Source organism: Eumetopias jubatus, unplaced genomic scaffold, assembly GCF_037043125.1.
Source record: "Eumetopias jubatus isolate StellerSeaLion01/CBP00866 unplaced genomic scaffold, mEumJub1_p1.0 scaffold_8, whole genome shotgun sequence".
NCBI lineage: Eukaryota > Metazoa > Chordata > Mammalia > Carnivora > Otariidae > Eumetopias > Eumetopias jubatus.
Window position 1 is genome coordinate 4,643,008 of NW_028274814.1, and position 19,668 is coordinate 4,662,675.

At 36.2% G+C, this 19,668-nt stretch overlaps 1 protein-coding gene across 1 annotated transcript in view; it reads left to right on the plus strand.

The window, feature by feature from the left end:
* Positions 1-19,668, plus strand: part of KIF5B (kinesin family member 5B) — a 44,762-nt gene that overhangs the window by 2,120 nt on the left and 22,974 nt on the right. Inside the window, exons 2-10 of the mRNA XM_028120913.2 lie at positions 7,038-7,125; positions 14,489-14,562; positions 15,464-15,568; positions 16,206-16,254; positions 16,818-16,873; positions 16,966-17,053; positions 17,215-17,339; positions 18,444-18,548; positions 18,830-18,975. Of these exons, the coding sequence (XP_027976714.1) occupies positions 7,038-7,125; positions 14,489-14,562; positions 15,464-15,568; positions 16,206-16,254; positions 16,818-16,873; positions 16,966-17,053; positions 17,215-17,339; positions 18,444-18,548; positions 18,830-18,975 (836 nt within the window). The remainder of the gene's footprint in view (positions 1-7,037; positions 7,126-14,488; positions 14,563-15,463; positions 15,569-16,205; positions 16,255-16,817; positions 16,874-16,965; positions 17,054-17,214; positions 17,340-18,443; positions 18,549-18,829; positions 18,976-19,668) is intronic.

Here is a 19,668-nt window from a genome sequence, read left to right on the forward strand (position 1 = left end):
GGTAACACTAAGAGTTAAGCACAGAAGTAGTCATCCTTTTCCTTTAGGATATCTCTGACATGGAATCAGAGGAAGCTTGCAAGGTCTGGGTTAGTTGGCATTCTGTCCACTAGTTTCTCGTAGAGGTTTTGTGATTATTCAGCTGCAGCAGTGATTGACACATCAAAACAATTTTCCTTTTAGACTTGTATTAAAAATGTCTTATTTTTGCAGATTTGTGTATTTAAACAAATCTTTAAGTTTTACCAAGATTCATTTGTTGCATTGATAGGATTTAGGATTCACAAAATACATTGAGAAGGTAACTTTCTGCCCAAATATGACATATGAGGAAAGAGTTAAAACAATTACCACAGTAAGCACACTTGTATTCTTGGTTGTTTCCTTTGGGTAAAGTTCTTCTAAGTTCTTATTTAAGTTTCCTTAACAATGTAAATAAATTTAAATGATAATAGAAATAATGGATAGATGATTGAGTTGTGAATCAGTAATAAACAGTTGGCCTTTAGGTAAACTCGTAAGCATTTTTTTAGTCTTTTCTAAGTTTAAGCAGAAATACAGCAGAGTCAACATAGCCTTAAGAAATGTAACATGTTTATTTTCAAGAATAATCTTATGCATATACTAAGTCATTAGTTAATCTGAGGTCTCAATTTTTTTAATGAATTTATTTTTTAAAACGCTATTGAAAATTTAAAAGGGATAGCTGGGAGAGTCACATTTTTAAATTAAAAAATTTCTAGGTTTGTTTTGTTCAATTTACTGGATCCTGACTCAAAATGAACAGTTTTAGGAAGGAATTGCTGCAATGCGGCATTTGAAACAATTATTTTGAACATGATTTTAAAACATTTTGTACACAATCTTCTGGTTAAATCAAAATGTAAAAGAATAGGTATTTTAGCTTACTGAATTATAGGTATAATCTGTGCTCCTGTAGAAAATAATTTTTAAGGATTCTCATTTTCCTTTAAGTTCACTTTTGTCCAAACTTTTTTTCCTGTTACATCAGTGATTTTAATATAATAGGATCCTGTGGCAGGCAAATCTTGTAATCCTATAGTGATTCTCTGTGTTTTACAGCCTTTTATACAGATTTTTTGGGTAATTAAGTGCTTGTTGAAGAGGTATAAATATCACATACCACACAAATGAAGTAAATGGATTATTTAAGGAAAACCTTTACTTGATAAAAATAGAATTTGCTTTAAATAAGAGAACTTGTTATCCACAAAAGAGGAGGTCCGGGGTAACATCTTATGTAGTTGAAATAAGCCTGCTGAAAATGCCAGGAAAAAAAATCAATAGGAAAAAATTATTCTTTTATGCATTGTAAAAGTGGAACGTGCATATATGTATTATTAAGTATCTTGACTAATCATGGTTCCTTATATGGTATACTGTAGAGGCTGTCAGAACCAAAAACAGGCTGTTGTAGTTCATTGAAATTAAAGGAAAGTAAAACCTAATTAGATCATCTTGTCCAGTTCTTGTCTATAGCTCAACATGATTTCTCTTTTCAAATGAATGATGATATGGTATTTGATCCTCATTACCTTAAGAGTGAAAATTAAGGGGCGCTTGGATGGCTCAGTTGTTAGGCGTCTGCCTTCGGCTCACGTCATGATCCCAGGGTCCTGGGATTGAGCCCTGCATCACGAGAAGCCTGCTTCTCCCTCTCCCACTCCCCCTGCTTGTGTTCCCTCTCTTACACTCTCTCTCTCTCTCTCTCTCTCTCTCTCTCTGTCAAATAAATAAATAAACTTTAAAAAAAAAGTGAAAATTAGAAGAAGCCAGGGGTGCCTAGGTAACTCTTGTTTTCAGCTCAGGTCATGATCTCCTGGGTCCTGAGATTGAGCCCTGCCTCAGGCTCCACACTCACTTCTTGTCACTCCAAGGACACTTCACTTCTCTATTTCTAGCCTAGAACCTGCCCCCCCCCACCCCCGCTCCTGGAAGCAGGAGATTCTGGGCCCAGTGGTTCCTGAACAGCCCCTGAGGATCAGGGCCCATCTGTGATAAAGGTCTTACCTGCCTGCTGACACGGGATTCGTGCAAGAGGCTCCTGTGGTGGGTTTCGTTGTTGTGTTTTGTTTTGTTTTAAAGAGGAGAATGATGGCTTGAAGATTCTCTCCCCCGCCCTCCCCCCCCCCCCAGGTGCATGAGCACTTGCACATGTGCACGGGTGCACTCCTGCTCTCTCTTTCTCAAATAAATAAATCTTGAGAGAGAGAAGCCCTCATCATATACTGGTACAACTGTGGAATGTTAGCTAACAGTCATTGTCAAACTAAGCAAAGTCTGATAAGATATAATCCCCTGTGATCTGAGGATAACTATTCAGAATTCCAGAGAAAGGTATATTCCTGCTAGGAGGGTGACGTTTATAACCAGATTTGGTGTTCAGCCTGGTCTCTGCAGATACAAACAGGAACCACTTCACTTAAGAAATCTAAGGTATGGGGTGCCTGGCTGGCTCAGTCAGTGGATCCTGTGACTCTTAACCTCAGGGTTGTGAGTTCAAATCCTACGTTGGGTGTAGACTACTTAAAAATAAAATTTTAGGGGTGCCTGAGTGGCTCAGTCGTTAAGCGTCGGCCTTTGGCTCAGGTCATGGTCCCAGGGTCCTGGGATCGAGCCCCACATCGGGCTCCCTGCTCAGCGGGAAGCCTGCTTCTCCCTCCCACTCCCCCTGCTTGTGTTCCCTCTCTTGCTGTGTCTGTCTCTGTCAAATGAATAAAAATTTCTTTAAAAAAAAGAATCTTAAAAAGAAAAAAAAATCTAAGTTATGGTTGCAGTTCAGATAAGCTTATTCCTATTTGGTTTTGTCCCCTTGAAGCCTAAATCAGATGTGAATGCATTTTATGACTTGGAGTGTCTTTGAAGGTTCATAGAAATATAGAAATAAGACTACATAATGTACATTTCAAGGCCAAGAACTAGGTTTTTAAGATATGGACATCCAGATCATGAGTTTTCCTTTGTTTAATTTATTTGAAAAGTTTTTAGTTAAGAGATGTCCTGGGGCACCTGGGTGGCTCAGTCATTAAGCGTCTGCCTTTGGCTCAGGTCATGGTCCCAGGGTCCTGGGATCGAGCCCCCACATCAGGCTCCCTGCTTGGCGGGAAGCCTGCTTCTCCCTCTTCCACTCCCCCTGCTTGCGTTCCCTCTCTCACTGTCTCTTTCTCTGTCACATAAATAAAATCTTTAAAAAAAGAGAGATGTCCCTTAATTGTAGACCATTAGAAGTAATTTTTATGTTTCACGAGTCTTGTTTTTCATCCCAGGAAGCTATCATCAGTTAGTAACTTCATGGCTAGATCTCTAATCAAAACATTTACCGTACATAACAAAATTATAGTTTAGTTTTGGAATTAAAATAAGATTTTTGTCAACTTAATGCTTAGCACTTAAGTTAATTTTTGGTTTAACAATGATATAACATCTAAAAATATCGCTTAATCCCAGCTTAGTTATTTTTTAGTTTGCATATTTGCCATAAGGAATGCCATAGTAAACATCTGCATAAAGTACTTTTTAGGCAGGTTTTACTATTACCCATTATTTTTTTTTAAAAGATTTTATTTATTTATTTGTCAGAGAGAGAACGTGCACAAGCAGGGGGCAAGTGGCAGGCTGAGGGAGAAGCAGGCTCCCCACTGAGCAAGGAGCAGATGTGGGACTCCACCCTAGGACCCTGGGATCCTGACCTGAGCTGAAGGCAGATGCTTAACCCACTGAGCCACCCAGGAGCCCTGTTTTCAAGATTCTACCCAGCCTTATTTTCTGTTCTTTGAACCCTACAATCTGTACTAATTAAGTAACATTTCTAAAATTCTTTTACTCGTTTACAATGTCTGATACCTTATAGGTGCTAAATAAATGTTTGCTGGGGGCGCCTGGGTGGCTCACTTGGTTAAGCGACTGCCTTCGGCTCAGGTCATGATTCCGGAGTCCTGGGATCGAGTCCCACATCAGGCTCCCGGCTGAGCCGGGAGCCTGCTTCTCCCTCTGACCCTTTCCCCTCTCATGCTGTTTCTCTCTCTCTTTCTCAAATAAATAAATAAAATCTTTTAAAAATAAATAAATATTTGCTGGATACGTGAAGAGGAAAATTTATTTTCTTTTCACATAGAAAAAATTAGCATGGTTCATCTCTGGCTGGAGATTGTTATTTTGATTGTACTTGTGTTTTCAGAATTGTTTATCACAAAAACATCTTATATAATCAGTAAAAGAATAGATTGTCTCTTATTTAGTTGCACCTGTAAAATTGAAGGTTAATGTCTTTGTAGAATCTTAGCAAAAGGACACTTTTATGTTTGTCTCATAGGCAAAGAATAATCAGACATTGAGATGCCTACTTTTAATTGATGCCAAAGTGAAGTCATCATAGTATATATCCTTTAAGAATGCTTTCAGCTGGGGCACCTGGGTGGCTCAGTCGGTTAAATGTCTGCGTTTGGCTCGGGTCGTGGTCCTGGGGTCCTGGGATCGAGCCCCACATTGGGCTCCCTGCTGAGTGGGAGTCTGCTTCTCCCACTCCCTCCCTGCTTGTGTTCTCTGTTGCTATCTCTGTCTCTCTCAAGTGACTGAATAAAATTAAAAAAAAAAAAGCTTTCAGCTGCAGAAGGCAAACAAACAACAAATAGTGATTTAAATAAATAAGAGGTTATTATTCTCACATGCTAAAAGTCTGGAGATAGGCCCCTACTGCTACTACTTACTGACTCTGTTATCTGTTGTCATCCTTAAGCTATTGACTTTTCTTCATGTTTGTAAGATGGATGCTACAACTCCATCATTCCAGAAAGGAGAAAGGGCAGCTACAGCTGAGATGGTCCTTTTTTTTTTTTTTTAGAGATTTCATTTATTTATCTGAGAGAGAGAGAACACGAGAAGGGGGAGAGTCAGAGGCAGAAGCAGACTCCCTGCTGAGCAGGGAGCCGGATGCGGGACTCCCGATCCTGGGACTCCCGATCCTGGGACTCCAGGATCATGACCTGATCCTAAGGCAGTCGCTTAACCACCTGAGCCACCCAGGTGCCCTGAGATGGTCCTTTTTATCAGGAAAGCAAAGCCCTTTCCCAGGACCCCTCAGCAGACCATCACTTTGTAGTATCCAGAACTGGGTCATGTGGCCACTAGTTGCAAGGAGACTAGGCTATCAGGTGGTTAGCTTCCCAGCCTATGTAGTGGGAAGCGGCACGGGGAAGGAGAGTTATTAATGACTTTGGATAGCCATTTAGGAGTGCCTGTTTCATTGTACTTTTCATTGTAACTGTTATTCCAAGCTTTGGGGAAGGAGATTGTGAAGTATAGTTCCTAAAAAGTAAGGTGTTTTTTAGCTAAGGCCTAGGAAGTCATCTGTAATGTTAAGGATTTTTTGGATGGTCATGATTGTTTTGTATTTAAGGTCTAGCTTCCTTCCTTTCCTTTAAGAGAGGGTAGAGAGCAAGCATATACTTTCAAATACTAGAACCTCTTTGCCCTCCTCTCTCATCTGTATATGCTTAGTTTTTCTCTTAGATTACTAGATGTTCCTGCCAACATTTAAACTTGCTCAGCTCTTGTCCTTAAAAAAAAAAAAGTCTTTAGACCCACAGCCAGATTTCTGCTCTACTTAGTTACTTCCCATTCTTATTTAATCTCTTTCCAATCTAACCTTTGTTACTGGATATTTTTCAGTTTTACCTTGACTTCACAGCTATTATATTTGACACAGTTACTCCCTCCTTGATAATTTTTCCTTGACTTGCATGGACACTATAATTTTTTTCATTCCATCCCTCTGGCTCATTCTTCAGACCAGGTCAGTTCCCTAAATGAGTCCCCAGGATCCTTTCAGGGGACCCACAAGGTCAGAACTTTTAAAAATAATACTAAGATGTTATTTGCCTTTTTCACTGTGTTGTCATTTGCATTGGATTTTTGCTCTTTATACTTCGAACTTAACTTTCTGGTTTCTTGCCTTCTGCAGGCTCATCTCTGCCTTAGGATCTTTATGTGTCCAATACGTAGGCTACTTCCTGCACTCACCCTCCCATGACTAGTGTTGAAGAGACAAGCAGTGAGCTAGGTGCTACTCTTTTTTCAGTTCTTAAACATCCCTTCTCCAGAGTGGTTCCCTGACATTCTTCTGCCTTTTCCCAGATTCAGGTTCTTATATGCTCTCATAGCACTCTGTTGCATGAGTCAGAATTCTGGTCACTTAATTATTTGTCTGATGTCTGCCCCACTATTACTTAACCTCCACTAACACAGAGAGTATGTCTGTCTTGGTCATCATTCTAGCAAGATATATGTCTAGTATATCAGGCATTCCGTAAATACTTGTTAAATGAATGAAATGATTGAAAAGCTATTGGAGTACAATGAAAAGTCTAATGGGAGTAGTGGAAGGAGCTCTGAATTTGCAGGAGATTTGAATTTAAATTTAAATTTTGTCATTAACACCTTTTGTACCTTTCAGGATTCTAGTTTCCTTATCTGCAAAATGATATTATTATTGACAATAGAGTCTCAGTGGGGTGCCTGGGTGGCTCAGTTGGTTAGGTGACTGCCTTCGGCTCAGGTCATGATCCCTGGGTCCTGGAATCAAGCCCCACGTTGGGCTCCCTGCTTGGCAGGAGCCCTGCTTCTCCCTCTCCCACTCCTCCTGTTTGTGTTCCCTCTCTCGCTGTGTCTCTCTCTGTGTGTCAGTTAAATAAATAAATAAAATCTTTAAAAAAAAAGAGAGAGTCTCAGTACTTGCCTGAGTAGACGTTCATTAAATGAAAAACGACTCCACACTCATTTGAGTGCCTATTACAGTAGTGGTAAGCCCTGGAAATAAAAGACTAAAACAGACATTTTTGGTTTTGTGGAGTTGTACTTGGTGATCCCTAAGGTCCTTTCCACAAGATTCTGTGACATGAGGTAATGTATAGTAGGTACCCTATTTAGAAGGTTAAATATATGATGACATCTTTAAAGGAACTTAGAAGTGTCAATTCACTTTTAATTTGTGTATTAAAACCTTTGTTTCTGTTTTACAGTCCAAGCCTTACGCATTTGACCGAGTGTTCCAGTCAAACACCTCTCAAGAGCAAGTATATAATGACTGTGCAAAGAAGATTGTTAAAGGTAAATATATTTAACCTGCTCTTGTTGCAGTAATAAGTAAAATATTGTTTGTGATCTTTCCCGTTTATCCGTTTTTTTTTATTTTAATACCCCCCTTTTTTAGTTAATTGTAGAAGACTGTTGTTTAAATAAAAAAAGATCAAATACAATTAGTAAACACATTATTGCTCAGATTTCACGATCTAATTTATTTACAGTACCTAGTGAAGGGTATTACAAGAATATTAGTGTTACACACTTGTTTTTGGAAGATGCAGTTCTATTAGATATTCCCAAGAGAGTTTCTACAGTAGCAGTTCTGGAAATAACAGCAGCTTGAAAATGAATACAGAATGGTTAGACAGGTTTCTAAAAAGTAGTAGAAAATGGCAGCAGTCTATCATTCTTCCCTTCATTGTTCTTTCTTCCCCAAAGACTCCTCTTGTGTTCAACAGAAAAACACTTGAGGAATTGAACAGAGGTTACCAAGGGTGAGAAAAGTTAGTACGTTCCATTTAATAGTATTAATTTATACCAAGGTTTTTCAAGTTTATATTTTCTAAAACCGTAGAATCCTCGAGCTGAGAGTGTGTGCATGATCATCTGGACTTCTAGTTACTACAGAAATCCCTTTTGTCAAAAGGATCTTACAGTTAAATAGCCATTACTTTATGATATAATTTATTCTACTTTTTGTCAGCTCTAATTGTTAAAAAGTGTTTGGATTGAGGCAAAAACCTGTCCTGTGGCATTCACTAGGGTGGAGGGGATGGGATTCACTATAAAAGTGGACAGGTTAGGGTTAAGTAGAAGCACAAACAGTTGATCCAGTAAGAGGAGAAAAGGTAGAGTTTTGGGATAGAACTAAGTTTATAGGTGTGATGGAAGAAAATATAGATGTTCTCTTCATATTCCATTTTGTCTGTGATCAAGGGTGCAAAGTTAGCCCAGAATGAGGATGGGGTAGGGGGTTCTAGGAGAAGGAATGGAGTTGTCTGGCAGTAGAAGAGAATGGATTAGGGAAACGTGGCAGTATTGCCAGGCAGCATTGCCAAGGGTCCACTCGAGGTTGGCTGCCAGAAGAGTTGAATTTACCTAGTTGGGGTTTTGCCAAGCAATTACAAAAGAGGGAGAGAAGGGCAAGAGAATTGAGGATGAATCAAGAGAATAATGATAATAGTGAACCATGGAATCTAAGGTGAATGAGGGGAAGGAGAATACAGGTCGGGGGAGAATAGGTTTGAGGGACAGTGAAAAGAAGTGGTAAGATCAGTGTGTCAACAGTCCTAGCGGGGTCAAGGTTTGTACTAGAAGGAGTAATAGGAGGTGGATGCTTAGTTGACATTAGGAAGGCAGTGTAGGTAGTAATGGAAAGGCCTAGAAGTTAGTTGGCATCTGAAGGAGTGAGGGACAGATGATGGAGAAAACTAGGCCCAGGGTCTGAAAGGCCAGGGCATTTTAGTAGCAGCACATCTACTACATGGACATTGGAACCACCAAGAATCACAACAGGAATGGTATTAGTGAAAGACAGTGGACTGGATGCTGAAATATTCATAGGAGGTGTTGGAGAATTAACTTGATTCTATAAATGATTGCAACAAAGAGGAATAGGCAGTATCATCTTTTGTTTGAAGGCATCAAATAGTTTTCCAAGTGGATCTGTCATAGAACACAATTATATTACATTCTTTGATTTTGACATACTTTTTTCATCAGTACAGCCTAAGATTTTTATTAGTTTTTTAAATAATAATACTGGTATTGATTCATGAGCTCATGGGCAATTTAAGTGTACAGGTCTTTTTCACATCTGCTGTAGCCAACATTAAACACCATTCTACACTTGAATATTGGAGTTTTTTAATTTGACTATAAGCTTTTAAAGTATGGATTCCATCTTGTTCATTTTAGCTCTTGATTATGTTTTGAGTTTTGTTTTTATGGTTATCTTATTAGGGATGTATGTTGGCTGTCAGCATATTTGATAAGTCTATTATGGTGACAAGGACTTTGAAATTCTGTTAAACTCCTTATTTGTAGGCATTGTTGTTTGAAAAAATAGTACTCTAAATCATTTATAAAATGCTTAATGGGCCATGGTCCTTAGCCTAGTCTTCTAAAAACTGAGTAAGGTTTGGGGGAGTTAATTTTTAAGTCACATTGGGTATTCAGCCAACTTCAGATTCTCTTGTACAGTTACCTAGTTTTTAGTTTGTCAACATATCAACAAGAATATGATGAAAAACTTGGATCCTTTTATGAAGTCATGGTACATGAGGCTGGTGTTTCCCCAAAGTTATCATTTGGGTGACCCTGTCCCAACAGGAAATGAGGTTAGTTCAACCGTAGCTTTTCTTTAGTGAAATTTTTGTGTACCAAAAATAATTTATCATTTTTCCTTTTTGAAAATGAGTATAACATTTACAAGTTAGTCATCTTCTGTTGCTTTCGTTCTCCATGGCTTTTAAAAATCAGCTATGGTAGCTGTGAAATTTTTATCCATGGAATGTGATTCTCTTATAACTGGAAACGAGCTCATTTAAAACCATTCTTTCGCTGTCTTATTCACCTCGGCCTTAAAGTCTCTCTTGACAGTGTTTATTCTGTTGTTCTATTTTGAGGATAATATTGTAGAAGGTAGTAATAAAATGGGAATACCCCTGTCTTACATTGTCTGTTAACATTTTATTCTCTGGGCATTGCAGGTCTACTCCCAGACATTAGCCTTTTTCTGAATATTTTAAAAGCTCTTTTTAGGGCCTTAGTTTTTGTTTTGTTTTGTTTTGGTTAGACTTAGTAATTCTGGGCTTTTATTTTTCTCATGTTATGCTAATGATTTTTATCTCTTGCACATCCTTGGTTATAGTCTTTTTTTTTTGTTCTAAGATTTTATTTATTGAGCGAGCATGAGCGGGAGGGAGAGAGAGAATCTGAAGGAGATTCTGTGCTGAGTGCAGAGCCTGTTGTAGGGCTTGATCTCACAACCGTGAAATCACCCTGAGCCGAAACTAAGTTGGACGCTTAATTGACTGAGCTACCCAGGTGCCCCATAGTCTCTTAATAATAATCTCATATCTGCCTTTCTCAGAACTCTTTGAAATCTGTTGTCCTGAAGTGTACATGTTTCTATTGTTTCTATTACTTTCTGTTCTATTTCTTTACTGTTTACAGTTTTAGATGACATCATTCATGTAGTGAAATTTCCCTCCTATTCTCTTTGGTCCCTTTTACTTCACAGCAAATTCCTGCTTTACTGTTTGGAACTGAATTCTGAATAGCGGTTCCTTTATTTGTTGTGTGGATAATAACACAGGCTTTGGAATCAGACAAACCTAGATTGAAATTTAGGCTCTGCCACTCTACCTGTGTGGACTTTTGGCAAGTTACCTAACCTTCCTACGTCTCTGTTTCTTGTTTTGCAAAATAAGGGTACCATGAAGATTTAAAAAGATGATTCATTCATGAAAAAGACCTTCACCCAGGGCCTGGTATGAAGAAGCAAGCACACAGCAGATACCAATTGCTGTTTGTTTCCAGTCTCCTAGGAGAAGAAATTATTCTCATAATTTAATGAACCATAATTGTGCTTGGGATAATTCATAGCCTACAGTATTTACACTCTACAGAATAAGATTTCAAGCAACTATTATAATAGAAAGTGCTCTCCAGCTTCTGTGCTAGTTTTGTAATTTATATTAGAAAAGTATCACCTGACTTGCTCCTTTTATCTTCACCCAAATGCTCTCTACCACTTTGGAAGAGACTAGATATAGTAGGTAATGGGGCTTGTCCTGGACAAGATTATGAATGTGGAGGAGTTAACAGTAAATACATAGATTTAAGGAAAAGAGATGAGGCGGGGGTAGGTGAGGTCTGAAGACAGGAAACCAATTAAATACATGGCAGGATGGAGTTGGGACAGTCACTCGCAAACCTGATGGAAAGCCATGGTTAGAAACTTCTGGTAGGCAACAATCAGCAAAATGATGGGTGAGTAGGTATTTCTTCTGGGATGCAGATTTGATGAGCAAGCTGCTAGTTGCTTCAGGTCATCCTCTGGGCTCCTGACAGTTGGCTGAAGCACTGTTTCCATAAATTTCTGTACAAGTTCATATATATATATATATATAACATTATGTGCAAAGCTATTACTTTTTCCTTTCTATAGATTCATTAAATAAATTTTCTTTTTTTTGAACAAGGCTTACCCATTTCTATTCTCTAGTGAATTCCAAATCTGAGTGATGTTTTTTCACTTCCCTGTATGAAGTGGTTGTCATTTATTTAATACTTGCTATATGCTATCCATCATACCAGGCCTTCATAGATTCCTCATCATACCACGTATTCATAGATTTCCTACCATAGCTTCCTGACCTGAACTGTCTGCCACAGTATTTGCTTTTAATTTTTCCAGTTGTAGCCTGCCATATATTTATTTTAGTTCCTGTGTTTCTTGATAATACAGTGCAGTGGTTAAGAGAATGTCCTTAAAACCAAGATTGTCTGGGTTTGCATCTCAGCTGCATCTTGCTAGCTGTGGAAGTAGAGCAAATTAATCTCTCTGTTCTCAGTTTCGTTATCTGTAAAGTGGGACTAAAAATAGTACCTTTCACAGAGTTTTGTGAGGATTTAATACATTAATATATGAAAAATTATTAGAGCCTGTCACATTGTATGCTCTCAAATGTTAGCAATAATAATTTTACATGAAGACTTATAATTTTCATAGCCTTCCCCTAAGCCTTCCCCTTTCCTGGTGAGGAAGTTGAAGGTCAGAGAGATAAGTGTTATGCTGTTGTCTTGCTTACTAAATATGTTTTTCTTTTTTACAAAGTATGAGAGAAGTAGTAAGTGTCCATAGTTGTCCATCTCTGTTTCTCACAAGAACAGCAGAAGTATATTTTAAAGAGGGAGGGAGGCTTTAGAAAGATGCTCTGTGTTAGTAATGGTAATAATCATTCAGCAAGCATCTGAGTTCCTACTAAGTGCCAGGCATTGTGCTAAGAGTTAAGCACAGTCCTGGCCTCAAGGAGTGTAAGCTGGTGAAGAAGGCAGATAAGTAAATTGACAGTTGCAATATACAGTGATAAGGATAATGTTTAAATGTAGCTGCTGGGGCACCTGGGCGGCTCAGTCGTTAAGCATCTGCCCTCGGCTCAGGTCCTGGGATCGAGCCCTACATCGGGCTCCCTGCTCCGTGGAAAGCCTGCTTCTCCCTCTCCCACTCCCCCTGCTTGTGTTCCCTCTCTCGCAGTGTCTCTTTCTGTCAAATAAATAAATAAAAATCTTTAAAAAAAAATGTAGATGCTATAAGAACACATAGGATGAGACTCCTCCAAGTTTATTTGGGGGTGGTTTGTATAGTTGGGTTGGCGAAAAAAAGTAAAGCCCAAGCTAGTCTTAAAGGATGCACAAAGAGCAGGAAGGAGAAGGAGGGGTGCCTTCCAGGCAGAAATGACACATGTACCAAGGCATACCCACATGAGAAGAGTATCACAATGTGGGGGACAACATACATTATGGTGTGACTGAAGTTGAACCATGTGAAATTGTCAGATTTGATCATTTTGACCAACACAAAACAGCGGTGCGAGAGGAAGGATGGTGAGAGGTGGCAAACAAGAGCCAGGTCAAAAAGTGCCTAATTTTACGTGATTACAGATGTATGTCCTGTAGGATTTTCAAATAGATGAATAATATTTTTCTTTTTTTAAAGATCCATGCTTAAGATAGGTATATTTCATTATATATAAATTTTATCTCAGGAATAAAACTAGAAAATGAATCCTAGTTAATGATACCTGCATGGTTAAGTATTTAGGTGAAAGTGTACTGAAGTCTGCAGTTTACTTTGAAATGCATTAAAACATGAGATGGATGGATAGATACATGATTAAACAGTAAAATTATAAAATGTTAATGATAGAATCTTGGTGATGGTTATAGGAATCTAACTGTAAAATGTATTCCCTTTATCTGTATGTTTAGTTTTGTTGGGGATAAGTCACTATAGGAAAGCAAAGTCAGGGATGGATTTGAAGGTAGGCAAGAATTATTTTCCTAATTGATAAAAGTGTTTATCAAACTACTTTAGTGATAATGTGGCCTGTCTAGAAATCACCTAATCCATCATTGTTTATACCCTTGCACTGAGAGCAGAGTGTAAATCATAGCAGGTGCTTAGAGAGAGAGAGAGAGAGAGAGAGAGTCTTAAGCCGATGCAGGGCTCTATCTCACAACCCTGAGATCATGACCTGAGCCGAAATCAAGAGTCAGATGCTTAATCTATTGAGCCACGCAGGTGTCCCCAATTTTAATAGGTTAATGCTTAACCTACTTTAGATGTGATTTGAGATCTCTTAAAATTTTCCCAGGGAAGTAAATACCTTCTTTTTCTCCTTAATAAATGTATCTGTAGGAAATTTGTTAGTATCTAGTTAGTTGTGCCCAGTGTTGGGATTGTTCTTTTTCTTTTTTAAATAACCAATTTTTTAAAAAATCAATTTTAAAAAATTAATCAATTTTAAAACAAGGATTTAGAGGCTTCACTTTTTACTTTGGCTTCCTCTAGAATACAGTGTAATTTCATGGCACCTTTTTGTCACCAAAAACAAAACAGAACAAACCAAATCCCTGAAAACTAAAAATCAAAAGGTCACCTTGTTACTCGCATTTTCTTTTTTCCTTTCAGCCTAGTAAAGGAAGATACTTAGATATCTGTTAAACGTAGATCTTGGAGTACATACGGGGCTGAAAAGGTTTATTTTAATTTCACAAGTATTTTGAGAAAATTTATTTAGTGGGCTTGTTATGCTTATATAAGGAGGACTGTTGTACAGGTTTGTGAGTTTTAACTACCAGTTAACCACTAATCAGTAATCCTATTTGTAAAAGTGAATTCGTATCTGAATGTAAATTTGCAGAACATTTTTTTCTTTTAGGTCACATAAAGCTTTGGAATACAAGTGTAAAGACATTTGAGATGTACATGTACATAAGAGATGATCATAAACAGTGGAATTTAAAATTTGTGTTTTATTGACCACACAAAGTAATCTGGGCTGGAGAGAAAGTAATTGCTCAGGTGGATCATCACTAAGAAAATTACTATTAATATATTCTTATTTTTCTTCAGTCTTTCATGAACTGAACTTCAACTTTGATGGTATCTTTCATATTTGTGTAAAGAACATCTGAATCTGCCTCGCCATTCTTCCCATAGATATTTTTGTGCAGATTTGATTATGCATGGATGAGGAACAGGGTTAATATCTTTGTAAATTTTTTCAGAGTGTTTTCTGATATTCTTAAGTAATTTATGAATCTTTTTTTAAAAAAAAAAATCCCCTGAGGTATAAAATTTCTTATTTTCTCATAGATGTACTTGAGGGATACAATGGGACAATATTTGCATATGGACAAACATCCTCTGGGAAGACACACACAATGGAGGTAACATTTCTTCATAATCTGTACTTGCATGTAGTTTTCAGAATAGACAGTGCATTCATTCATTATTTGTGAAATGGTTTCACCATGCTTAAACATCTTTATTCTTTATTGCATTCTCGTACAAATGATACACAGGTAACGTCACTGTTGGAATCTAATCAGTTCTGGAGTTTGAATAATGAAATTATGTACTTGAAATCATATCCTAACTTTGTTTTATCAGCATAACCATGAAATAGCATTTTAGAATTAACAGGAATTTTGTTACTTTATAATAAAGGGATGTTTGAAATTTTGAATGTTTCATGTTTTCATTTCTATTCAGAGCAATTCTCTCCAAATATCTGCTGCTCTTCTTTAATGTCTCCACAGTTATCGGTGCTGCTATTAATAAGATGTGGTCCTGCCCAAACTTTATATCTAGAAAACAGCCTGTTATCTTATGCTACTGCTACAAAGCATCTGCTTTTATCATTTATCTGAGCATTCTGTATAAATGACTGCTTATTTTAGTGTAATTCATATTACTTATTCCATAAAGTTACAGAGAACAAAGACATTTCTAGCATTTGTGTGGATCTGACTTGAAGGAACAATACTTATGGGAAGAAACAAACCTTTTTCAAAAATAAGTTCATTGCACAAGCATGGGTAATCTAAATGTAATGATTAAATAAAAGGCTAAGATCATTTGGTAACTTTTGTTGTTGACATGCAGTGTTTATGTGTAACTTACCGATATGTTATAGTTGAATTGGATTTTTTTAGATATTTATAAAGCTGTTTTCACCAAAAAATGGCAACAATTAAAATTACTATCCTCTGCTGACTGTAAATTGTAGATTGAAAGTTTTAACTTTTAATTCATACTTCTTAAAGTCTCATTTTGTTTTCTGTTTAGGGTAAACTTCATGATCCAGAAGGCATGGGGATTATTCCAAGAATAGTGCAAGATATTTTTAATTACATTTACTCCATGGATGAGAATTTGGAATTTCATATTAAGGTAAAAGCCTTGGGGAAAGATTGTGTTTTGTTTTACACCTAGAATAATTTTATTCCAAGAAATAATAAATGTTTTTCCCTTTTTAAAAGTTACTTTGTGGGCAGTTACAGTAGAAAGATTAGAGTTAGTAAAATGGGGTTCTTCATCTGCCATTAGATGACCTTAAACAAGGTCACAAAATCTCTAGTCTTAGCCCCCTTCTCTATAAAATGAAGGAGTTTGTTTTATTACTGAACTCAAACTTTTTTTTTTTTTTTTTGGGTAAAGGTTTTATTTGAGAGAGAGAGTAAGCCACTACAGCTGTTGGGGGGGTGGGTTGCAGAGAGAGAAGCAGACTCCCCGCTGAGACCCTGGAATCAGGCAGACGCTTAACTGGCTGAGCCACCCAGGTGCCCTGAACTCAAAGGTTCTTACTGTTCTCATGAGTCTGTTCATTTTAGATGAAGATACGTAATGGAAATTGCTGTTATATGAGTTTAGAGAGTTCCAGTGTTCTTGTTAGAACATGAGCTATGGCTGAGTTGTCTGCCCCCTAGTCTAGATCGTGCTCCCTCAGACCCCAACAAATTAATGAATGTGAATAAATTATTTTAAAATTTTAGTTGATCTTTTTTTCCTTTATTTCTTTGCCCTTCAGGTTTCATATTTTGAAATTTATTTGGATAAGATAAGGGACCTGTTAGATGGTAAGTTAAATTCTTGCTCTTTTATCATTTTAAAATAGCGTGTTACCTTTTTTAATAATAGATATGAGACCATTTCCCAGTGACCTATATGAAATTGACTTAAATTATAAGAAACAGGTTTATTTTAAAGTTCTTTTAAAGTTAGTTGAATGCCTTTGACACATTGAGTAACTTATTTAAAGCACATATTTAGGGGTGCTTGTGTTTCTTAGGTAGTAATTAGAGAGTTGGATTATAGTTAGAGATCCTGAGTCCTAGTCTTCTGTTAACTGTCAGTTAGATTCATTGCCCTTGGGCAAACTATTAAACCACTCTGTCTTACTGTCATTTTCAAAATGTGGGTGGTAGAGGTTGCATCGGATCTAAAATTCTATATTGCTACATTAATTTCTATTTAAATCTCGTACTGTTTCTACAGTCTTTCTTTAATAGTGATGTGTCATATTTTTAAAATTTGTTGTTATTAGGTCACTTGGGAAAGGAAACAATCAATTGAATTGGCTGTTTAATAACTGGTTTTAGAGTTGAGAATGTTGCTGGTGCTATTCATTTTTCTTTTTCAGTTTCAAAGACCAATCTTTCAGTTCATGAAGATAAAAATCGAGTTCCCTATGTAAAGGTACTTATAAAATAATACAGAATGCTTGTTTTTAGAAAAGTGTAATAAAAAATTTTAAGACTATTGACATACTTGAAAAAATTATGTTACAGGGGTGCACAGAGCGTTTTGTATGTAGTCCAGATGAAGTTATGGATACCATTGACGAAGGAAAGTCCAACAGACATGTAGCAGTAACAAGTAAGTAGGATGTTTATTAACACTAGTTAAGGTACAAAGCTGCCTTAAAATATCTTTATCAACATGATTAATTGTATTAGATTTTTATGTAAAGTAATGCTTTAGAAATTATTAGTAAGGGAAAGCCATGTTTGTTTATAGTTTGTGTAATTTCGTTGCAGATATGAATGAACATAGCTCTAGGAGTCACAGTATATTTCTTATTAATGTAAAACAAGAGAACACGCAAACGGAACAAAAGCTGAGTGGAAAACTTTATCTGGTTGATTTAGCTGGTAGTGAAAAGGTAAAATCTTTATATTCTGGTAGATACTTAAGCATTTTTATAAACTTTAGCTCAAATTTGGACTTCGGCATTATTCATTATTAACATGTTAGAAACTATAAAATTGTATTTGGTAATATTTTTGAGAGTTAAAAGCATTGATGCCAATGCTTATGATTACTTAAACTGAAAAACCAGTTCCAAATTACTGTCATTTGTGCCATAGTCCAGTTCAGCCAATAGGTGTTACCTTTGACTTAAGGTGCATGATTTTATTGAGAATTTTGTTCGGCATATATTGTCATAAATTTTATTAGGTATCCTTTTCCTTATTTTTGGTATCTGTTTTACCATACTGGCAGTGGGCTCCCTGTGAAAACTGGTAACTATCCATTAGTCTTTTCTGGTTTGGTTGTACCTTTTTCTTTCCTTTGGGTGATTATTTAATAATTACAGACTATACTGTGTACTAATCTGATTCTAGTTTATGTGAAAATTAAAATAAGTTCAGATATTTTAATATTGATCTCTGTAACCATTTTTGCTGTTTTGTTAATTTTTCCTCTGATTAAAATGACATACCTGTTCCCTTTTACTTAAGTGTTAAACACATCCTTCAAAGCCTGTCTTTGATTTTTGTGAATTCTGAGAGGCTGTTTCTTCAGCCAACACTGTTAACATATTATTTTATCCTGTCTTTTAGTATATGTATGTCACATCTTTTTAAAAGAAGTTTGCTTATGTATTTAAATTCAGGTTGTAATAATTACAGTATCAACATTACGCTTTAGGAAATTTTAAAAAGGTTCCTCTTTTTTAATGAAGCAAAGGAGGTTAGCAAATAGTAAATTGTAAATGTACGTGTAAATTTGTTATTTTCAAGAGTGCAAACTAAAAATAAAATTTGGTGTCTCCTTAATCACATTCTTGTCATGCACCTAGTTACTTGACCAAGTTCTCAGAAGACTAATACTCAAGAAATAGTGATAGCTTAGAATAAATAATTGGCAAATAAAATCATGAAGCTTTTCATTTTGTTTGCTGGCTATGGATGACCTCTGAACTTTTTAGAAAATTCAAAGAAACTTACGATTTTGTTTCATTCTTTTGAAATCTTACGTATAGGTTAGTAAAACTGGAGCTGAAGGTGCTGTGCTGGATGAAGCTAAGAACATCAACAAGTCACTTTCTGCTCTTGGCAATGTCATTTCTGCTTTGGCTGAGGGAAGTGTAAGTATACACGTCTTCTCTTTCCCTATTGTTACCTTACGGGGAGTTACTTAAATATCAATGTATGTATATGCATGGATGTTTGAGTGAAAGATTGGGTGTGTTTGACTCAGTATGTGTCAGTTAGTTGTCTTATAGTATTAGCATGTAGATTTTAATTCCCATCTTAATATTAATCAGTTAGAATAACCAAAATCCCTTTGTAACTTAAAGTGTAACATTTCTATAACAAATTTTATTCCATAGAAACCCATTGGTCTTCTGTTTTTTTTTGTTCATAGACATATGTTCCATATCGAGATAGTAAAATGACAAGAATCCTTCAAGACTCATTAGGTGGCAACTGTAGAACCACTATTGTAATTTGCTGCTCTCCATCATCGTACAATGAATCTGAAACAAAATCTACACTCCTGTTTGGTCAAAGGTTTGTTGTTAAGAAAATACAAAGCCTAAATGACAGGTCTTTTGTTTATTAAGTCTAGGAAAATGTAGGTGGATATTATTCAAATCAGTACATATCATTAATATGCTAGACACAACGTTTTAATTGAGAGATAACACAAGCAAGGTCCATTTTTAAAGCTGCTTGAATTTGAATTACGTTTTAGTACATATCAAAGTCAAATATTAACTTCAGTCAAATTTATATGAGAAGCTTCAATTCAGCATTAAAGAAAATAAGCATTTAAATTAGATAATAAAGAAAAACTTGAGAAATACAATCCTATATTAGCCTGTTGACATATATGACAGGTTCAAATAATGAGATAATCAAATATGAATTGCTTAACCTAGGAAAATCAGTAGTGATGATTTTATCTTTGACCTTCAACAATAATTTTTTTTTATTAATTTATCCTTGCAAATGAATTGAGAAAATACGGGCCTTTGTTTTTTATTCTCATCAGGTTGTTGATTTTTTTTTTTAAGCTATTCACAAATTTGGGGACTGACGCGAATTTATTTAGCACTATAGTAATTATGACTCTTTGTATTTAGTCATGAAGATAATTGAACAAGAATAGTCAAATTGCTTAACCAAAAATTACATATCTATATATATATATATAAAACATCTATATATATCAATTGAAAATAATTCTAGTTACATTTTTTT